Here is a 20,124-nt window from a genome sequence, read left to right on the forward strand (position 1 = left end):
ACCGCCGAATTCCTCATGAAGGTCGGAGAGATGGAACAAGGGTCAGCCATTCCTGCAGGCGGAAGCGGAACTCCAATTGTTATGAATATTTCTATCTCATTATTTCACAGGTTATGGATCCGAAGAGGTCACCCAGACACTAAGGGTGATCTGAAGCATGGTGTGGGCTACAGAGAGCACACATCCAGCCAGTTAGAGAGACCTGTTCTACCTGCAGCCGGCAGGAAAACAGATGAACTCACTGGCAGAAGATGGCGATCATCGTTCCAGCCCTGGAGGGAAGCTGCGCAGCAACATGTGTGAGTATGCTGGAGCCCCAGGGGGTGTGGAAGATGGAAGAGCCAATGCAGGAGGATTTAGGTACATTGGTAAGGCACCTGAATGCACAGAGGGGTGCAAGTTCAAATCCTGCAACAAGTTTCTTGATTGTAGGGCGTGTTCTTATCCTAGGACATGTTCTTATCCTAGGTCGGAAAGAAGAAGCATGCGTCCTTTTGAGCTGGTTCACTTGGACCTTTCAGGGCCCGTGGCTACCCCAAACCTGGGTGGAGCCCACTATGAGTTCACTTTGATAGATTACCATTCCAGAATGGGTTGGCTGATTGAAGGAGAAAGGAGAGGCAGCCACTGTAATTCAGGAATGGGTTGCTGAGGTTGAGCTACATGATCCCTGATGGTGTGCGCATTTCAGAGTGATCGCGAAGAAGAATTCATGGGGGTGGAGTTACAGGGGTTCTTCTAGAGTAAGGGGATAAAAGTCAGTCCTCAGGAAAACGGAATTGCTGAACGTCGTTTTCGCACATTATCTGAGGCTGGGGAGGCTCTACTCTTTGATTCAGGGCTGCCCCAGAAGTTTTGGGGGGAGGCCTGGCGCTGTGCAAATTTTTGTTTGAATCGCTCTTACAATTCTGTTGTTGATGCCATGCCCTATTCTTTGCTGTATGGCAAGAAACCCAAGGTCCATTTTCTGCGCTTGTTTGGCTGCGAAGCCTGAGTTGTTCTTCCATGCAACAGGCGTAGAAAGGGCAGACCAAGGTCAAGGAAGATCATTTTCTGTGGCTATGAGCCAAACTCCAAGGGGTGGAGGTTTGTGTCCCCGAAGGGGGATCAAACACGTGTCCACATCAGCAGGAGTGCTGAGTTCTGTGTGCAGGATGGGTGGAAGTGTCTTCATGGGAATCTTGAGGTCCTCCATGACGGTCTGTTTGTTCCTGCCGAGGAGGATGAAGCTCAGGTACCTGCTGGGGGTCCAGGCCAAGGCCCAGATCAGGGGGCAGGACCAAGTGGAGAAACTCCTAGAGAGGTGAAGCAGGAAACCAAGAGTGCACCTACATCTCAGGCAAGGCCTGGGAGACATAGCAAGCGTAGCAGGTCACCCACGTCACCCAAACCTAGCCCGGAGGGTGCTAGCAAGCGCAGTAGGTCACTTGGGAGTGTTCCAGGCACAAGAGGGTCTCTTTTTTTTCATAATAATCTTTATTTACTTTACATATTTACAGCCGAATACATTTCACTTATGTCAAATTTTCTGTAACATTATTTTCCAGCAGTAAATAAAAGGAGAAAAAGGGGGAAAGGGAAAAGGGAAAAGAAAAGGAAAAAAAGAAAAAAAAATAGGAGAGAAAAAAAAAGGAAAAAATTCATTAACTGTAAATCACATAATAATGCATAAATTAAAATATGGCTTCCACTCTACCTTTGTTTGCCTTTTTATATACTACTTTACATTTGCGCGGTTTGTCTTTCTTTATGTTTATGATCCTGGTTTCATTATTATTAATCTCTTCACATATGTACTCAATTTTCTTTCCATGTTTGTGTCAATCCAATTTATACACTCTATGCATTTGTAAACTTGTCTTATTATCTAATACATTGTATTTGTTATTCTGCCTGAGTGCCAATAAAGAAATTTAAGCCATGGTTATGAGATTGTGTTCGTTTTGCTGAGCTCCTTATGATGTTAATATCCTATCCATATATTTCAAAAAATTTCCCCATTCTCTTTCATACGTTTCGTTATCTTGATGTCTTATTTTTGAAGTTAGTCTAGCTACTTGCATGTACTCCACCATCTTTTTACGCCAAACTTCTATTGTGGGGATTTTGTCCTGCTTCCATACCTGGGCTAAAATCATTCTCGCTCCAGTTGTTGCGTAGAGGAAAAGTTTTATGTCATTTTTCTCTACATCTTCTCCCACCATTCCTAAGAGAAAGGCCTCTGGCTTTTTCTTTATTGTATATCTTAAGATCTTTTTTATTTCGTTATATATGTTCTCCCAATAATTCTTTACCTTTTGGCATTTCCACCACATATGTATGAAATCGCCCTCTTGGGTACCACACTTCCAGCATTTTTTATCCCCAGTTTTAAACAGTTTGAACAATTTCATTGGTGTGAAGTACCACCTGTACATCATTTTATATAGGTTTTCTTTCAATGATGTACAGGCTGTAAATTTCATTCTCACGTTCCATAATTTCTGCCATTCTACATAGTTGATGTTGTATCCTAAGTCTATAGCCCATTTAATCATTACGGATTTGGTTTGTTCATCCTTGGTCTTCCACTCAAGTAAAAATTCGTAGATTTTTAATAGTTTTTTCGTATTATTATCCATTGCTAATTCCTCCAATATTGTCTTTGATTGCTCAAACCCTTTTACTCTTCTATCCTTTACAAATGAGCTATAGATCTGTTGGTATTCCCACCATCCTTGTAGTTTGTCTTTTAACTCTTCATATGTCCTCATCTTAAAAGTATTGTCCTCTGCTGTTATTATGTCCCTGTACTTCAACCAAGTCCTCTCCATATTTAACTTCTTCACCGATAGGGCCTCTTGCATCGATAACCACCCTGGAGTCTTCCTTTCAAACCACTCCCTATACCTCAGCCAGACTTCCAGCAGTGGTTTCTTTATGGTATGTTGTGAAAAACCTCTATGAACTTGTGCCTTGTCGCACCACAAGTATGCGTGCCAGCCAAATCGGTTTTGAAAGCCTTCAAGATCGAGTAGTTCTACATTCTCTAATTTTATCCAGTCCATTAACCATAAAATACAGGCAGATTCATGATACAGGCCAAGATCGGGTAAGGAGAAGCCGCCCCTTTCTTTTTTGTCCGTTAGTATTTTAAATTTTACCCTGGGCTTCTTCCCCTGCCATATGAACCTTGAGATTATCCTTTGCCATTCCTTAAATTGTATTGTGCCTGTGATAATGGGGATTGTTTGGAACAAGAAAAGTAATTTTGGCAAGATTGACATCTTTACGGCTGCCATTCTGCCACACCATGATAGATTCAACTTATTCCACGTTTCCAAACTAGATTTCACTTCCTTCCATGTTGGTATATAATTGTCTTTAAAAAGAGTTGAGTTTTTTGGTGACAACCAGACACCTAGATATTTTGCTTTTTTAACTGCCGTTATTCCTGTTTCTAGTTGCAACTGGTCTATTTGTGTACTACTCAGATTTTTTACCATCATTTTTGTCTTGTTTCTATTCAGTTTCAAACCCGCTAACGCCCCATACTCTTCTATTACTCTTAAGGCCTCCTTTAGTGAAGTTTGTGGATCTTGCAACGTTAAGACTATATCGTCAGCGAAGGCCTTTAGTTTGTATTCTCTTATTCCGTGCTTAATTCCTATTATATTTTCTGTTTTTCTTATTTTCTGTAATAGAACTTCTAGTGTGGCTATAAACAGTAGGGGCGAAAGCGGGCAGCCCTGCCTCGTACCTTTCGAGATACAGAAGGCTTCAGTCAAATCGTTATTTATGATAATTTTGGCTTGTTGTTCTTTGTATATTGCCTCCACACAGTTCATAAAACTCTTTCCTATCCCCATCACCTCCAAATTCTTTTTCATAAAACACCATATGACATTATCGAATGCCTTCTCGGCATCGATGAAAATAAGGGCTGCGTGTTTGTTAATTTTGACGTCCAAATAATCTATTATGTTTAGGACGTTTCTCATGTTTTCTCTAAGTTGTCGTCCGGGTAGAAAACCTTGTTGGTCTAAGTGGATTTGTTGGTTCAATATTCTTTTAAGTCTCTGTGCCAATATATTTGCAAAAATTTTATAGTCTGTGTTCAACAGAGATATTGGCCTGTAATTTTTTACGTTGGATGGATCTGTCCCTTCTTTATGAATTAGTGTAATATAGGCATCTTGCCATGTTTTAGGTAATTGGCTCTCTTTCATTATGTTATTCATTATTTCTTTCATAGGTGGTACAATTTGTTGTTGGAGTTTTTTATAGTATTTTATTGTCAAGCCATCGGGCCCTGGGGCCTTCCCCTCCTTACCTTTTTTAATAGCTTCTAAAATTTCCTCTTCATCTATTGGTTTTTCTAGTTGAGCTGCCAATTCCTGCGGGATCTTATTTAATTTATGATCTTCTAAATATGCTGTGATCCTTCCCATGTCTGGTTTCGGTGCTTTATATAATTCCTTGTAGAATTTAAGGAATGCCTTTTTTATCTCCTTCTGACTGTCTATTGTTTTGTCATTTTGGGTAATTTTGTTTATGATGTTTTGCGATCTTCTTTTTTTCAGTTGCCAGGCGAGCCACTTTCCAGTCTTGTTGCCAAATTCAAAACTCTTCTGTTTTAAAATGTTTATTTTCCATTCTATCTCTTGACTAATTAGCCCCTCAAATTGTGTTTGCAGCATATTATATGTTTCTTTTAATTTCTTATCCTGCGGTTTTTTTGCCAGTTTCTTCTCAGTCTCCTTGATTTTTGTTAGGATGATTTCTTTATTCCTTTCTTTTTCTCTCTTACGGATACAATTTTGTTGTATTAGGAGACCCCTCATGAACGCCTTACTGGCGTCCCACACTACTTTAATGTCTGTACCTTTGTTCAAGTTCATCTCGAAATACATTTTTAGTTGTTCTTTCATTTTTCCTAAGATCTTACCATCATCCATTAGATTGTCGTTCATTTTCCATCTAAATGCTTTTATTTCTTTAATCTTCCATTCTAACAGTACTGCTCTATGGTCAGATATAGTTTTTGGCATTATTTCCGTTTTAATTACCTTAGTAGTTAACTCTTTTGATACCCAAATGTGATCTATCCTGCTCCAACTCTGAAACTGTTGCGAGAAGAATGTAAAGTCTTTTTCTTTCGGATTTTTCCACCTCCATATGTCCACCAGCTCATTATTTTTTGTTAGTGAATCAAATGAGGTTGGCAATTTCCCCTGTCTGATATTTGTTTTCTTTTTGGTTGATTTATCCAACTCTATGGATGTTACTCCATTAAAGTCTCCGGCTAAAATGATCTTATGTTCCATATATTCCTCCAAGATTTTATCTAGTTTCTTATAAAATTCTAATTTTGCGTCGTTAGGGGCATACACCCCCACAACCATCAGTTTCTGCCCTTCTATTTCAATCTGAACACCTAGGATTCTGCCTTCATTGTCTTTAAAAATTTGTTTTGCTTCATACTTGTCTTTTACGTAGATAACTACCCCTCTCTTTTTCTGGGTGTCTGAGGATGTAAATTCTTTCCCCAACTTCTTGTTTTTCAATACCCTATTATGTCTTTTAACTATGTGTGTTTCTTGTAGGCAGATTATGTCTACATTTTGTTTCTCTAATATATGGGCGATTTTATGTCTTTTAGATTTCTCATTCATACCGTTAATGTTCCACGAAATTAATTTAAGAGTCATTTTGTTTGTTGAATTAAATATCTTTATTATATATCCTCAAATCTAATATTCCTCCTGGTTTAACTCCTGATCCTGTTCTTGCTCCTGGTTTTCTTCCTCTGATTCCTCTTCCGCTCCTGTGATCTTCCCCAGTTCCTTATATTTCCTCCCAAATTTTAACATTTCATGTGCTGTCTCAATAGTAAACTTCTTCTCTTTATAGTAAAAGGTCACCCCCACTGGATATTCCCATCTAAACCTAATATTATTTTCTGTCAGGTTTCTCGTCAGTTCCTTAAAGGCATTCCTTTTGCACAACAACCGGTTTGGGATGTCTCTAAAGACGATTACTGGTTTTCCCTCTATGTTCCATTTACTCTCTCTACTTTTTCTCATTATTTCATCTCTAGCCTGTATCGAGTTCACAGTGATCAAACAGTTCACAGTGATCAAACAGACTTTCCTTGCATTTGCTTGTTTCTAATTCTAAAAGCATTTGTTATCAAGTATTCTGCCTCTTCTTCTTCCTTAATGTCTAGTAATGCAGTCTGAGACAAGCACGTCAGAATCAGAGGGGGAACCTGCAGTGGTGCCAAGGCATTCAAAACGCACCACAAAAGGTAAACCACCTGACAGGTTCACCGCCATCAGTGTATGGGTGAATCTAGCATTGTTTGAACCTGAAAGCTTTGAGGAAGTTCAGAAGTTGCCTCAAGAGGAGGCTAGTAAGTGGGTTGCAATGGAGAAGGAGTTAAACTCCATGCAGTCTCTAGGTGTGTATAGTCTCACACAGTTGCCAGAAGGCAAGAAGGCAGTGAGCAGTTGGTGGGTTTACAGACTGAAACCCACAGTGACTGGTGAGTCACAGTACAAGGCTAGGCTAGTGGCAAGAGGTTTCACGCAGCGGAAAGGGTTACACTTCACGGAAGTTTACTCTCCTACCACTCACTGTGAATCTTGTAGGACGCTCTTAGCGTCAGCAGCCCAGAGGGGGCTGGCTGTCAATCACTTTGATGTGGACGTCGCTTATCTGATCTCAGATCTTGAGGAGGAACTGTACATGTTGCCTCCATCAGGGTTTGAGGGTGATGTGCCAGGTCAGGTGTAGAGTTCTAATTGTAGATACACCAAAAATAAGGGGGGGGGGGTTGCACCAAGAACTCTGGCCAGAAATTTCAATGTTAGGAATAAATCCTACTCGTGAGACACAGTCAAATAAGGTATGTATTCTGGTAAGGCTAACAGTCTTGAACAAAACAAATGAATACAAACAAGAAATGAGCTTCAAGACCACTAGAGTATATATAGTTTAAAGTGCTACAACTTATAAAACAATAGTACATTACAGTGTAAAGTCAAAAAGCTATCAACTAATAATATCTGTAAATGTCAGTCTGATTCCAAAAGTGTTCAAAAGGGTTGTTTTATATAGAGTCAGAATGCCGAGTCGATTCAGTAAAAGAACCCAGGACAGGGCCCTGTTTCGATATGGACGTCGTCGTCAGCTGGTAATATAAAAAATATCAAATAATAACAAATAATACATAGATTACATAAAAATTCTCAATTGGCAAGGCTTAAGTTTTATAGTATCACATAGCATTATATAGCATTTGGTTCCTTATCTAATTTATGAGGTCGTGTTGACTTGTGAAATATAAATCTATGTTTTTCCAATATCGTGACTGAAAATAACAATAATGCATGTTTTAAGTCTAAATAAAAGTTGTTAATTATTAATTGTAAGGCAACCAAATAGTTGTATGTTTCCTCGCCTGAGTTTGTGGAGATCAACGTGTATCTAAATATTTCTATGCATTTTCAATTTGGAGGTAAGCTAATTGTCTTGTATGTGTGTCTCTAGGGGGCGAGGGGAACAGGCTTCTCAATCTTCTTAAAGGTATAGGTTTGGTTGGCGGAAAATTCTAAAGTTCAGAGAGACAGCTATAATGGTTCGGATTTCTTATAAAAAGGAAGTATAGTCCTGGAAGCTATTCAGACCTTTAGGAAACACTGTTTCAAATAGATGTATGAATTGAGCTTCCTGTTGAAGGACTAGTCTGTCGATATCCCTCCGATTGTATAGATCTGGTATTGGTTTCCAAATAATAAAGTGAAATCATCTTCCAGGTGCTTATGTTGTATATAGTGTTCCACCAATGGGGCTTCCAATATCCTGCTTCGGATCCATGAGCGGTTTTCATTTATACGTACTTTTATTTGTCTGGTGCTTTTGCCTATATATATCTTTTTGCATGGACATATCCATGCATATACACTATTCTTGGTGTTGCAGTTGCTGAAGTGTTCGATCCAAAACTTGAAGCCAGTTGTAGATTGACAAATTCCTTCACTTGGAGTGCATATTTGCAGACACTGCAATGGCCACACATAAAATGTCCCTTAATTGTTTCCATCGGATATGTTAGCAAGTCTGACTTAACCAAGTAGTTTCGAAATGATTTAGTTTTTCTCAGTCCAAACAATGGTGGTTTTTGGCAACCTGGGATGTTAGATAAGAGGTGCCAATGTTTATAGAAAAGCTTCTTATTAGTGGATGTGTAAGGTGTGAATTGTAGTGCTGTATGTATGCGGTCTTCTTTAGGTTTATCCAAAGTTTTTACGGAAAGGAGGTCATTTCTACTTTGAGCTGCAAAAAGAGTGTGTGGTGTATATCCTCATCTTAATAGAGATTGTGTAAGTTGGTTAGCCACTATTTTGTAATCTTGTTGTCAGGTGTGGAAGCTGCACAAGTCCATCTATGGTCTGAAACAGTCGGCCAGGAATTGGAACTTGTGTCTGAAAGATGCCTTGGAAAGCATGGGTTTCCAGAAGAGTCTGGCTGATAGCTGCATGTATCTCAAAGGTGCAGAAGAGCAGCAGGAGCTGTTGCTGGTCTTTGTAGATGACATCATCTATCTGGCTAAGAGCCAGAAGCAGGTGCAGAAGTTTGCAAAGGAGCTTGGTAAGCGTTTTAAGCTCAAGAACCTAGGTGCAGTGAAAGTTTACCTAGAAGTGCAGGTCGACAGGTCTGAAGATGGTAGTTTATTGTTCAGCCAGAAAGGCAAGATTGAGCAGTTGCTTGAGAAGTTCAGGATGTCTGACTGCAAGGGTGTCAGAATAGCCATGGAGGCAAGCTTTGTGAAAGACTCACAGGTAGGGGACAAAGTAGCGTTTGAGAGTCCCGAGGTCTTTTAGTCTGCTCTAGGGAGTCTGTTGTATTTGTCACAGTGGAGTAGGCCAGACATTGCTTTTGCAGTCAATTTCCTCAGCCGAAAGGCTACAAAGCCTAGTGTGCATGCCTGGAATGGCATCAAGAGAGTGCTGAGGTACTTGCAGGACACCAAGGATTTCTGTCTGAAGCTGTCAGCACAAGGTGAGCCACAACTCATGTGCTACGCAGATGCTGATTGGGCCAATCTGGCAGACAGGAAACCAGTGTCTGATTTGGTAATAAGGTTCGGAGATCCTCTGATTGGTTGGCATTCGCGTAAGCAAAGCTTAATAGCTCTTTCTTCCACGGAGGCAGAGTTCTGTGCATTGTCGGAGGTTTGTAGACAACTGGAACACTACAGATGTTTGGTCTGGGAGATCTGTGGTGATTGTAACTTGCCCATCACGGTTTGGGAAGACAATCAGCCATGTATGAAACTGGCAGAGTCTGCGCAATTTAAGGCCAGAACCAAACATTTGGACATCTGTTTCCAAAACGTATGCCAGAGTATTCAGACAGGCTTGGTGAAGCTGAAGTACTGTCCAAGCCAGGAGAACCTAGCAGATGGGTTTCATGAGGAGTTCTGTGAGGGGTTGTGTTTGGGGTAAGTTGAGATACCCACTGTTCCCCAGCGATCCAGGCGAGAGGGGGTGTGAGGAGCATCAGAGCTGCTAAAGGGTTAAGCAGTCTGCTGTGATGTCTGGCCGCTGGGAGGAAGGAGGGAGGTGTACATTCGGGGGTCTTTCTTTTTTCTCTGTATGTTGTGTTTGGTTTCGTTTTCCACCGGCAACATGGAGTGCTGTTCGCCGGGAGCCGCTGATTTATTGCTGTGTAAATAAAGGACTTAGCTTTGTGATTTATTTGTGTGTTGCCCTCTGTGGCCAACACAGCTGCCGCTGTGCAAGGGGAAAACTCTGCAATTTACGCCAAGAAGAGCCCTGAAAGGGGGGGGGCAGACTCAACTATGCAGGAAGGAAGCCTGCTGGACGTTTTGGACTTTCAGCAATCGTTATGAAGATTTCCATCTCATAATATCACATTGCCTTCATGGAGTCTTTCCTAGCCATGCCTGGATTTGTAGGTTTGAACCTGGGACATTTGCAAGTGTATGTTGAGCTCTGGCCAGCCATAAAACATTCAGTTCCAAGACATAAAATATACTCGTGCGCAGATGCGCCCACAGTTTGCAAGGAAGGGTGATGCGTCTGGAGTCTGGCTTTTTTCATCACGTGTTAAGATTTTGCAGGAGGCAAGGCTGTGGTGCAGGGTAAAGGGAATGTGGAGTCTCAGTGAGGATTGTTATGGGGGCTGATGTGCATGACCTGCCTTGTAATTTAGAAGTGGGAATTTGCCTCTAATACTTCAGCCACACAGGTTCTCTGTGATGATGGTTCTAGGCCCATTTCCTCTCCCTCAACCCGTCTCCTCCAACCTGGCATCTCTCATGGTTGCTGTTGTAAAGGAAACTTGGAATGTAGAGGTGGAGGAACACCGCTCTGTTAATGGCAACCAGAGCTGGTCTGAGGAGTTAGGACCTCCCTAGTCTCCTCCCACCTCCTGTTATGCCGCATCCTTTCTGGTTGCCCCCCTTGGTTGAAATTTAGAGGGTCCGCCCCTTGGGGGCAGGGGCCCTGTTATAATGATGGTGATAACAATGGGGTCTAGATGGACCCAGCGGTCTGTCAATGCAAGGTGGGTGCTTCCCCCCACCCCATAGGATGTGTTGGGGGCACAGAAGCTTCTGTGGCTCAGGCTGGGGGCAAAGGAGGTAAGCTTCTGCCTCCTCTAAGCCTGCCTCCCTGCCTTCCAGGCTGAAAGGGATGAGGTGGAGGTATGTGACCCAGATTTTTTGGACCAGAGTCCTGGTAATGATGAGGCCTCCACCACTGAGGGAGCAGCTTCGTGGCATGGTAAGGCCTTGGGGAATTTGCCTGCTAGTAGATGTAGAATATAAAATCAGATTGATTATATTCTCTGCAGCCAAAGATGGAGAAGCTCTATACAGTCAGCAAAAACAAGACCTGGCGCTGACTGTGGCTCAGATCACCAGCTTCTTATAGCAAAATTCCAGCTTAAACTGAAGAAAGTAGGGAAATCCACTGGGCCAGTAAGACACAATCTAGATCAAATCCCCTATTAATACACAGTGGAAGTGAGGAACAGGTTTAAGGATTTAGGTTTGGTGGACAGAGTGCCTGAAGAACTATGGATGGAGGCTCGTAACATTATACAGGAGGCAGCAATGATAACCATCCCAATGAAAAGGAAATCCAAGAAAGCAAAGTGGCTGCCCAACGAGGCCTTACAAATAGGGGAGAGAAGGCAAGCAAAATGCGAGTGAGATAGTGAAAGATACAGGAAATTGAATGCAGATTTCAAAAAAATAGCAAGGAGAGACAAGAGGGCCTTCTTAAACGTGCAATGCAAAGAAATAGAGGATAACAACAGAATGGGGAAAACCAGAGATTTGTTCAAGAAAATTGGAGATATGAAAGGAACCTTTCATACAAAGAATACCATAATAAAGGACAAAAGTGAAAAGGACCTAACAGAAGCGGAAGACATCAAGAAGAGGTGGCAAGAATATGCAGAGGAATTATACCAAGATATGGAGGTCTCGTACACCCCAGGTAGTGTGGTTGCTGACCCTGAGCCAGACATCCTGGAGAGTGAAGTCAAATGGACCTTAGAAAGCACTGCTAATAACAAGGCCAGTGGAAGTGATGATATTCCAGCTGAACTATTTAAATTTGTAAAAGATGATGCTGTCAAGGTGCTACACTCAATATGCCAGCAAGTTTGGAAAACTCGGCAGTGACCAGAGGATTGGAGAAGATCAGTCTACATCTCAATCCCAAAGAAGGGCAGTGCCAAAGAATGCTCCAACTACCGCACAATTGCACTCATTTCACACGCTGGCAAGGTTATGCTTAAAATTCTACAAGGCAGGCTTAAGCAATATGTGGACTGAGAACTCCCAGAAGTGCAAGCTGGATTTCGGGGGGCAGAGGAACCAGAGACCAAATTGCAAACATGCGCTGGGTTATGGAGAAAGTGAGAGAGTTCCAGAAAAAACATCTACTTCTGCTTCATTGACTACGCAAAAGCATTTGACTGTGTCGACCACAGCAAACTATGGCAAGTTCTTAAAGAAATGGGAGTGCCTGATCACCTCATCTGTCTCCTGAAGCTACAGTTAGAACTAGATACAGAATAACTGATTGGTTCAAAATTGGGAAGGGAGTACAACAAGGCTGTACAGTATATTGTCTCCCTGCTTATTTAACTTATATGCAGAATTCATCATGCGAAAGGCTGGATTGGATGAATCCCAAAACGGAATTAAGATTGCCGGAAGAAATATCAACATCCTCAGATATGCTGATGACACAACCTTGATGGCAGAAAGTGAGGAGGAATTAAAGAACCTTTTAATGAGGGTGAAAGAGGAGAGCGCAAAATATGGTCTGAAGCTCAATGTCAAAAAACTAAGATCATGGCCACTGGTCCCATCACCTCCTGGCAAATAGAAGGGGAAGAAATGGAGGCAGTGAGAGATTTTACCTTCTTGGGCTCCTTGATCACTGCAGATGGTGACAGCAGTCACGAAATTAAAAGACGCCTGCTTCTTGGGAGAAAAGCAATGACAAACCTAGACAGCATCTTAAAAAGCAGAGACACCACCTTGCCGACAAAGGTCCGTATAGTTAAAGCTATGGTTTTCCCAGTAGTGATGTATGGAAGTGAGAGCTGGACCATAAAGAAGGCTGATTGCCGAAGAATTGATGCTTTTGAATTATGGTGCTGGAGGAGACTCTTGAGAGTCCCATGGACTGCAAGAAGATCAAACCTATCCATTCTGAAGGAAATCAGCCCTGAGTGCTCACTGGAAGGACAGATCCTGAAGCTGAGGCTCCAATACTTTGGCCACCTCATGAGAAGAGAAGACTCCCTGGAAAAGACCCTGATGCTGGGAAAGATTGAGGGCACAAGGAGAAGGGGATGACAGAGGACGAGATGGTTGGACAGTGTTCTCGAAGCTACCAACATGAGTCTGACCAAACTGCGGGAGGCAGTGGAAGACAGGAGTGCCTGGCGTGCTGTGGTCCATGGGGTCACGAAGAGTCGGACACGACTAAACAACAACAGATGTAGAATGTGCGAGGAAGCCTATTCAGCATAAGGGAATTTCCCTTTAAAAAAGGGAGAACTTGGCAGCTATGGCACCAGTCCACACCAGCCCCTTGTGGCGCTGGTGGATGTTTGGCCCCCTGGGAGAACAGGACCTGGGTCCCTTTCCCTCATCAGTCTCCGCTCCATGCATGTTGGGCTGGCAACACTTAAAAGTGAGCTTGCAAGGTGGAAGAATCGGGCCTCTTTACCTGCCCCCCCCTTCCATTCTGAGTGCTGCCATGCTGTGTCCGCCTCAGGAGCACCCAGTGCCTGTGACCCTCCTCTACTGCTTCCCGTTTTCCTCAGTCCTGCAGCGAATGAGTGTTTTGGTGAATATCTTGGGCCTTCACAGATGTACATTACGGGGTCTTTGGAGATGGTGGCTAGCCTCTGCAATGAGGAACCAGGTCAGTCTAAGTGTCCTTTCACCTTCTGGTATTGGATAAAGTGGTTCTTCCTTCCCACCCATCTCCCCACACTGTGGCTCCCAACCTGCTCTCCGCTTACCCCCTGAATGAGAAGCTTGTTTATGAACTGGAAGCAAAAAGAGGCAAAGCATTTCATTTCATCTTCTTTTATTTCACAAGCCTTCAATTCAAAAAAATGAACCACAACTAGTAGATCTGACACATTATAATAAGTAAAAATGAACGTGATTTATAAAGGAGAAGAAAAAAACTTTGTACAAAAACATTAAAAATCCAACAGCAAATTGAATTCTTTATAAGTACCAAATATTTCATGCAAAAGGTGAGCGCTACTGGCCAGTTGTAGAAATCCCCTGAACAAAATGGCAACAGCGTCACTATGTGGAAATTATGGCTCTTTCTAAAATCAAAGACACAGACTTGGAATGTACTAAGTGGGTCAGAGCCACTAGGCCCTCCTCTATTGAGGTTTCTTGGGATTTAATAAATTAAAAAATAACATTAAAAGAAAGACTCCTGTCCTATTCTGCATATTTTAAAAATGACCAGTCTTCCTTCTTACCTTGGCATCATGATAATTATTGGCAAAGTGTTCTTTCTAAAGTGGACTCACTCACAAACTGCAGCTTGCATCAATAACTTAGTAACATGCATCAACTACTCTAGCACGGCTAACGGGTGGGAGGTGCAAAGGAACTATCAGATCATTACGAGACAAAGCTACGTAAAAGCATCCATCACTAATGGAGAAATGGAAGCACCATGCTTTAAAAGGTGGCAAAGGTATGAAAGCACAATTGTGAGGCAATTTATTCCAAGCAAACACACTACACAATGATGACTTCTTTCTATTCACTTTTCTTGGGGAGGAGGGGAGATTCCCTGCCACACGCACACACGCACACACACACACACACAAGTACCGAATAAAAGTGTGGGATCAACAACACAGACATAGAAAGGAAATAATAATTGTTCCTATGAGCCTTTATTCTTGGTTTCTGTTTCCATCTGAGTTCATCCAAGACTAGTAATATTGGAGCGGCCACCAGGAGGTGCAACAATGCGATGCCCAGTGCGACGTGGGTTGTGATCATCTACCTGAGCACCTGTGCAACAGCAATCCAGAAACAAGGTGAGAGTTAATAGCTTCTCCAGAATTTCATTTACTCAGAAATCAACGGCACAAGTAATTGCAAATGCTTAATATGAGCTAAACATCTTACCCTTTAAAACTGAAAATGAGGCCTGACCACACAAAAACTGATTTTACAAAGTACACCCCTGCGACACAATGTTTAGGAGATGGCACTCTGAAGAGACAGTGCTCAAACTTTCATCGAACACTGGATCCTAAGTCTCTGCTGTAACTTTTCATCAAGGCTAATGGGTATTTGCCTACTGCACTAGTAGAAACATGGGTCCATCTATAGAAAACCAATGTGGATTCCTCTGTGCAGTTGTCTTTGAGCTACACTTGCACACAAGGCTGCTGGGAGTGGGCATCCTTCATCCAGACCTGAGCATGCAGGTGTAGCACTGAAAATGCCAAGAGACATGTACAGCACATCACAAGGCCGCAGTTACTCTGGGCTTCCCCTTACACTGAAAACCACCTCCTTTCTTCTGCCAGTAAGTCATCAATGCTGGTCCTTACTAAATTACTGATGGATGGATATGTACTAAGCAATTCTCTGCAGTGGACCCTGTTGTTGTTGTTTTTTAAAAGGTTGCTGATACTGATAGTTTGTCACACCTGATAAGCTAAAGTTAGATTGATGGAGGTTCCTGATTGGTGGAGGCTGGTTTTTGGCAGGAGACGATTTAGTGGAAGGTGCTGGAGTTGCATATTTTGGTGTTGCTGGAACTTCATAGACTGGCCCATCATACATTCCTCTGGAGACACCTTGCAGTTCTGTTACCTGCATATCACAAACAGAAATGCAATTACATTTCAGTGGCCTGGCACTTGACCCACCCATCTCACGCATAAGATCAATGCAAAAATGTATGCAACAGAGCAAAGTTATTGAGTCCCACTTCCTCCACCATCATTTCCATCTTCTGTTCCCAAAGTGGGGAGGTGTGCACATCGTAAGGTTTAGTATTTTCTAAGCATGTGGTCATGCTGGCCACATGACCCAGAAGCTGTACGCCGGCTCCCTCGGCCAATAAAGCGAGATGAGCACCCCAGAGTCGTCCGCGACTGGACCTAATGGCCAGGGGTCCCTTTACCTTTACCTAAGCACCTAAAAGTGAGGTGCCATGCAATCTAAGAAAGGGTTACCAGCCTAAATGGGCCAGAAGGCCCCTTTGGCATTTTGAAAAGGTGCAGTGGGTGCTAGTCACAAAATGACTGCCATGGGAGCACGGCATAGCACAAAATGGCTGCCACATCTCAAAAAGGACCAGAAAGTGGTGAAAGCCTGCCCCTCTCCCCTATTGCGATTGGTCACAGAGAGAAGCTCTTTCCATCTTCTGCTAAGAATGGAAGACAGAGGGGGCACTGACAATAATGCCAGTCACTGGGTATGCCAACGTGAAATTCCCCGAGGGCCCACAAATGATCAATGGATCGTTTTCAATATGTCCCCCATCCCTATAGAATGACAAAGCTTCAGCCAGCATTCTCATGCTGCAATACCTTTTATTTAACTTTTATTCACATGTACAATGGCAAAACCCATGTCTCAAAATTGACTGGAACTGGGCAGTGGATCTCAGGAATGATACAGCCACTGTGTATTTCCTCAGGCACAATTGCTCTCTCTGAATTACAGAACTGGAGAAATGGAAGGGACCCCATCTAGTCCAATTCCCTGTAATGCAGAAATCCTGCCCACAGCCATCCCTGGGTGGGCTCAAACAGCCAGATGAAAGGATCCATTGTTCTACAAAAATATATATATTAAAGCATTTGTACATTCTAACATGTTATAGAAATGATTAGCAACAAGAAGTTTGGATATCTATGCAAACCCACCTTATTCCTAATTTTGATGCGTTGATAAAGGTATTCGGGGAAGGGCTTCCGGGGAATGAAACGGCCCATTCCTTTACTTACATGGAGATTTCCATCTTCAAACACAATCTTCCCTTGGCTAATGACTATGAGGGGAGCACCGTGACATTCCATGCCTTCAAATATATTATATTCAACAGCCTGCAAAGGGGGAGACCAGAACATGCAGCTAATTCTCATTTATTGATAGGCATGAATGATTTATACTGCATTAAATTGTAGAAGGTGTTAAACATGATAGTTAATTTTCTTTAATAAGCAGGGAGTCAAAACCATTAAAGCATCACGTTGTGGTGGCACAAAGCGGCAGCAATGATGGCAGGTTTCACCAAAGTCTCACCGGAAATTGGCACAGAAGCTGGTGCTGCTTTTCTGCCAGTGGGTGCTGCCTTGGAAGCTTCTGCCATCCAAGGTGGGTGCTTCACCCCACCCCACCTGCTGCCTGCGTATCTTTGGTGGTAGCAGCACTGACGCCATTCTCTAGACACAATTGGGTGACGCGCACGTGCAGTAAGGAGCAATTCCGCACATGTTGTGCTGCCGTGGTTCAGGGTATTTTTTGACAGCCTGCCGCAATAGTGCCTTAAGTAGTTCTCAAAAAAAAAATTGGAAGAGCTTTTCCTCTTACCGACTTATGGCTTTTGGCTGTGATGGTCTTCGCCTTCTCTGGGTCCCAGATCACAATGTCAGCATCCGAACCCACCGCAATTCTACCCTTTCGCGGATAGAGGTTAAAGATTTTGGCTGCATTGGTACTAGTAATGGCAACAAACTGGTTTTCATCCATTTTACCTGAAGACTAAGATAAATTTTCCATGAGTAACGTATCTTAAGAATAGTGGTATATGTGTACATACAACAGAGATTAGAGGTGGTGGTCAACAAAGTTTTACTCAGAGTACATCTAAGTCGCTGGAAACAAATGTACAAGATCTGCTGTGAAATCATCAGTATTCTTTCCTGCAGCAGATTAAGAGCCACCAGTAATATGTATGCAGATGTAGACAGGTATTAGATTTAGTGGCTCTTCCTGGAATTAGTTCTGGATTTATTTATTTTTTAAAAAGGTAAAGGTAAAGGGACCCCTGACCATTAGGTCCAGTCGTGACCGACTCTGGGGTTGCGCGCTCATCTCGCATTATTGGCCGAGGGAGCCGGCATACAGCTTCCAGGTCATGTGGCCAGCATGACAAAGCTGCTTCTGGCGAACCAGAGCAGCACACGGAAACGCCATTTACCTTCCCGCTGTAGCGGTTCCTATTTATCTACTTGCATTTTGACGTGCTTTCGAACTGCTAGGTTGGCAGGAGCTGGGACCAAGCAACGGGAGCTCACCCCGTCACAGGGATTCGAACCGCCGACCTTCTGATCAGCAAGCCCTAGGCTCAGTGGTTTAACCACAGCACCACCTGGGTCCTTTTTAAAAATTAAAATTAAAAATTAAAAAAAGGTAATTGAGTCTAAAAAAATAATTCTTAACATACCAGCAGATGGCAACTGAAACTAGCAGTTGAGACTTGGAATTCAGAGGGGCAAAATGCCATAAAAATTGCATGGCAGGTGGAAGAAGCCTGTTGATTTGCTTAGTTATAGTGGCTGTTGTGGGTAAAATGACTGTTTGGCCCTGTTAGAATAAAAGATGATGAACCTGGTAGGTTGACTGGGCTATTTGTCCTTGATGCAAATCTCTAGGAGAGCCTCCCCCAACCTGGTGCACTCTACTAAATCTGGAGCACAACTGCCATAAGCTTCAGCTAGCCTGGCCAGTGGCCTGGATGATGTGAGTTGTAGCTCAATACAACCGGAGCGCACTGGAGATGTTAAGCTCTGAAGGAGGCTGCCACCAGAACAAGGAGTGGAGCAAGTAGAGATTGCAAGGGAAGGTAAAAGCAAAGGACCCCTGGGCGGTTAAGTCCAGTCAAAGGCGATTATGGCGTGCGGCACTCATCTCGCTTTCAGACCAAGGGAGCCGGCGTTTGTCCACAGACAGCTTTCCGGGTCATGTGGTCAGCATGACTAAACCGCTTCTGGCACAATGGGACACCGTGACAGAAAGCAGTGCGCACAGAAACGCCGTTTCCTTTCCTGCCACAGCAGTAAAGGTAAAGGGACCCCTGACCATTAGGTCCAGTCGTGACCGACTCTGGGGTTGCGCGCTCATCTCGCATTATGGCCGAGGGAGCCGGCGTATAGCTTCCAGGTCATGTGGCCAGCATGACAAAGCCGCTTCTGGCAAACCAGAGCAGCACATGGAAACGCCGTTTACCTTCCCGCTGTAGCGGTTCCTATTTATCTACTTGCACTTTGACGTACTTTCGAACTGCTAGGTTGGGAGGAGCAGGGACCAAGCAACGGGAGCTCACCCCGTCACAGGGATTTGAACCGCCAACCTTCTGATCAGCAAGCCCTAGGCTCAGTGGTTTTACCCACAGCGCCACCTGGGTCCCGCCACACCTCTTTATCTACTTGCACTGGCGTGCTTTCGAACCGCTAGGTTGGCAGGAGCTGGGACAGAGCAACAAGAGTTCATCCCGTTGCGGGGATTCGAACTGCCGACCTTCTGTTTGGCAAGTCCAAGAGGCTCAGTGGTTTAGACCACAGCGCCACCAGCATCCCTTTTAAGCAGAGATGAAGCATGGGGGAGGGGCGAGATGATGGTGCTGATGGGTACAAAAGAGATGGCTGGGAGGAGATGGGGGAAGCATCACTTAAGATCTCAGGACTATGTGAGTATGCAGCTCCCAGAAGCTGCCACAATATTCATGGGGCATACAGGTAGTACTTGGGGAGAGGGGCAATGAGATAGGCTTGGTTTCAAATGAAAAAAGAGAACAATGTGCCCTCAGTGATCAAGAGAATAGGATAACCAAGCTGCAGAGGCAAGGGGAGAAAACCACTGAGAACTTGACACTGGCCCCAGCACCTCGTTTCGGGGAGGTCTCACCACGTGCATTAACTTGGTGCAAAGGACCCAGGGGGTCCACAGATAATTTCAACAACTGGGGTCCAAGTACTTTAGGAACTGCCTGAGTCCCTATGCTCCACCACAATCGCTCAGATCAGGGTGGTCCAATATGTGGCCCACGAGGCCGTTTGTGGCGGCTCCAGGCAGGGCCTAGCAAGTGCTTTCCCAGCTTTGGAAAGGTGGTGGGAGGGCTCTAGGACCCTGCCAGAGCCCATATGCCCCATTCCCAAAGCCAGCCAAATGTTTACTGGGCTTTGAGAAGGCGCCACAGTGGCTTGGTGCCCAGTGTGGGAGAACTGGTTGCGCTGCCCTAAACTCAATGCTGCCGCCCCCCCTATAACCATGGGTAGGCAACCTAAGGCCCGTGGGCCAGATGCGGCCCAATCGCCTTCTCAATCTGGCCCGCGGACGGTCCAGGAATCAGCATGTTTTTACATGAGTAGAATGTGTCCTTTTATTTAAAAGGCATCTCTGGATTATTTGTGGGGCCTGCCTGGTGTTTTTACATGAGTAGAATGTGTACTTTTATTTAAAATGCATCTCTTGGTTATTTGTGGGGCATAGGAATTCGTTCATTTTTTCTTTCAAAATATAGTCCGGCCCACCACATGATCTGAGGAACGGTGGACCAGCCCACAACTGAAAAAGGTTGC

At 43.7% G+C, this 20,124-nt stretch overlaps 2 protein-coding genes across 3 annotated transcripts in view; one reads left to right on the forward strand and one right to left on the reverse strand.

Moving 5' to 3' along the window:
• The window catches only part of PRMT8 (protein arginine methyltransferase 8), a 48,194-nt gene extending 33,651 nt beyond the window's left edge, over positions 1-14,543 (forward strand). Inside the window, exons 10-11 of one of the 2 annotated variants that reach the window (XR_009558191.1) lie at positions 111-299; positions 14,501-14,543. Coding sequence is in view for 1 of the 2 variants with exons in the window: in XM_060279029.1 (XP_060135012.1) it covers positions 111-143 (33 nt within the window). In the remaining variant the exon portion in view is untranslated. Of the gene's footprint in view, positions 1-110; positions 1,554-14,500 lie in introns of those variants that run through there. The other variant, XM_060279029.1, reaches the window with a different exon arrangement.
• CRMP1 (collapsin response mediator protein 1) overlaps positions 13,625-20,124 on the reverse strand; it is a 37,941-nt gene continuing 31,441 nt past the window's right edge. The window contains exons 11-14 of the mRNA XM_035112043.2: positions 17,135-17,305; positions 16,468-16,647; positions 15,241-15,406; positions 13,625-14,593 (exon numbers count right to left, since the gene is read on the reverse strand). Of these exons, the coding sequence (XP_034967934.2) occupies positions 14,502-14,593; positions 15,241-15,406; positions 16,468-16,647; positions 17,135-17,305 (609 nt within the window). The 3' untranslated portion in view covers positions 13,625-14,501. The remainder of the gene's footprint in view (positions 14,594-15,240; positions 15,407-16,467; positions 16,648-17,134; positions 17,306-20,124) is intronic.

Source organism: Zootoca vivipara, chromosome 9, assembly GCF_963506605.1.
Source record: "Zootoca vivipara chromosome 9, rZooViv1.1, whole genome shotgun sequence".
NCBI classification, from domain to species: domain Eukaryota; kingdom Metazoa; phylum Chordata; class Lepidosauria; order Squamata; family Lacertidae; genus Zootoca; species Zootoca vivipara.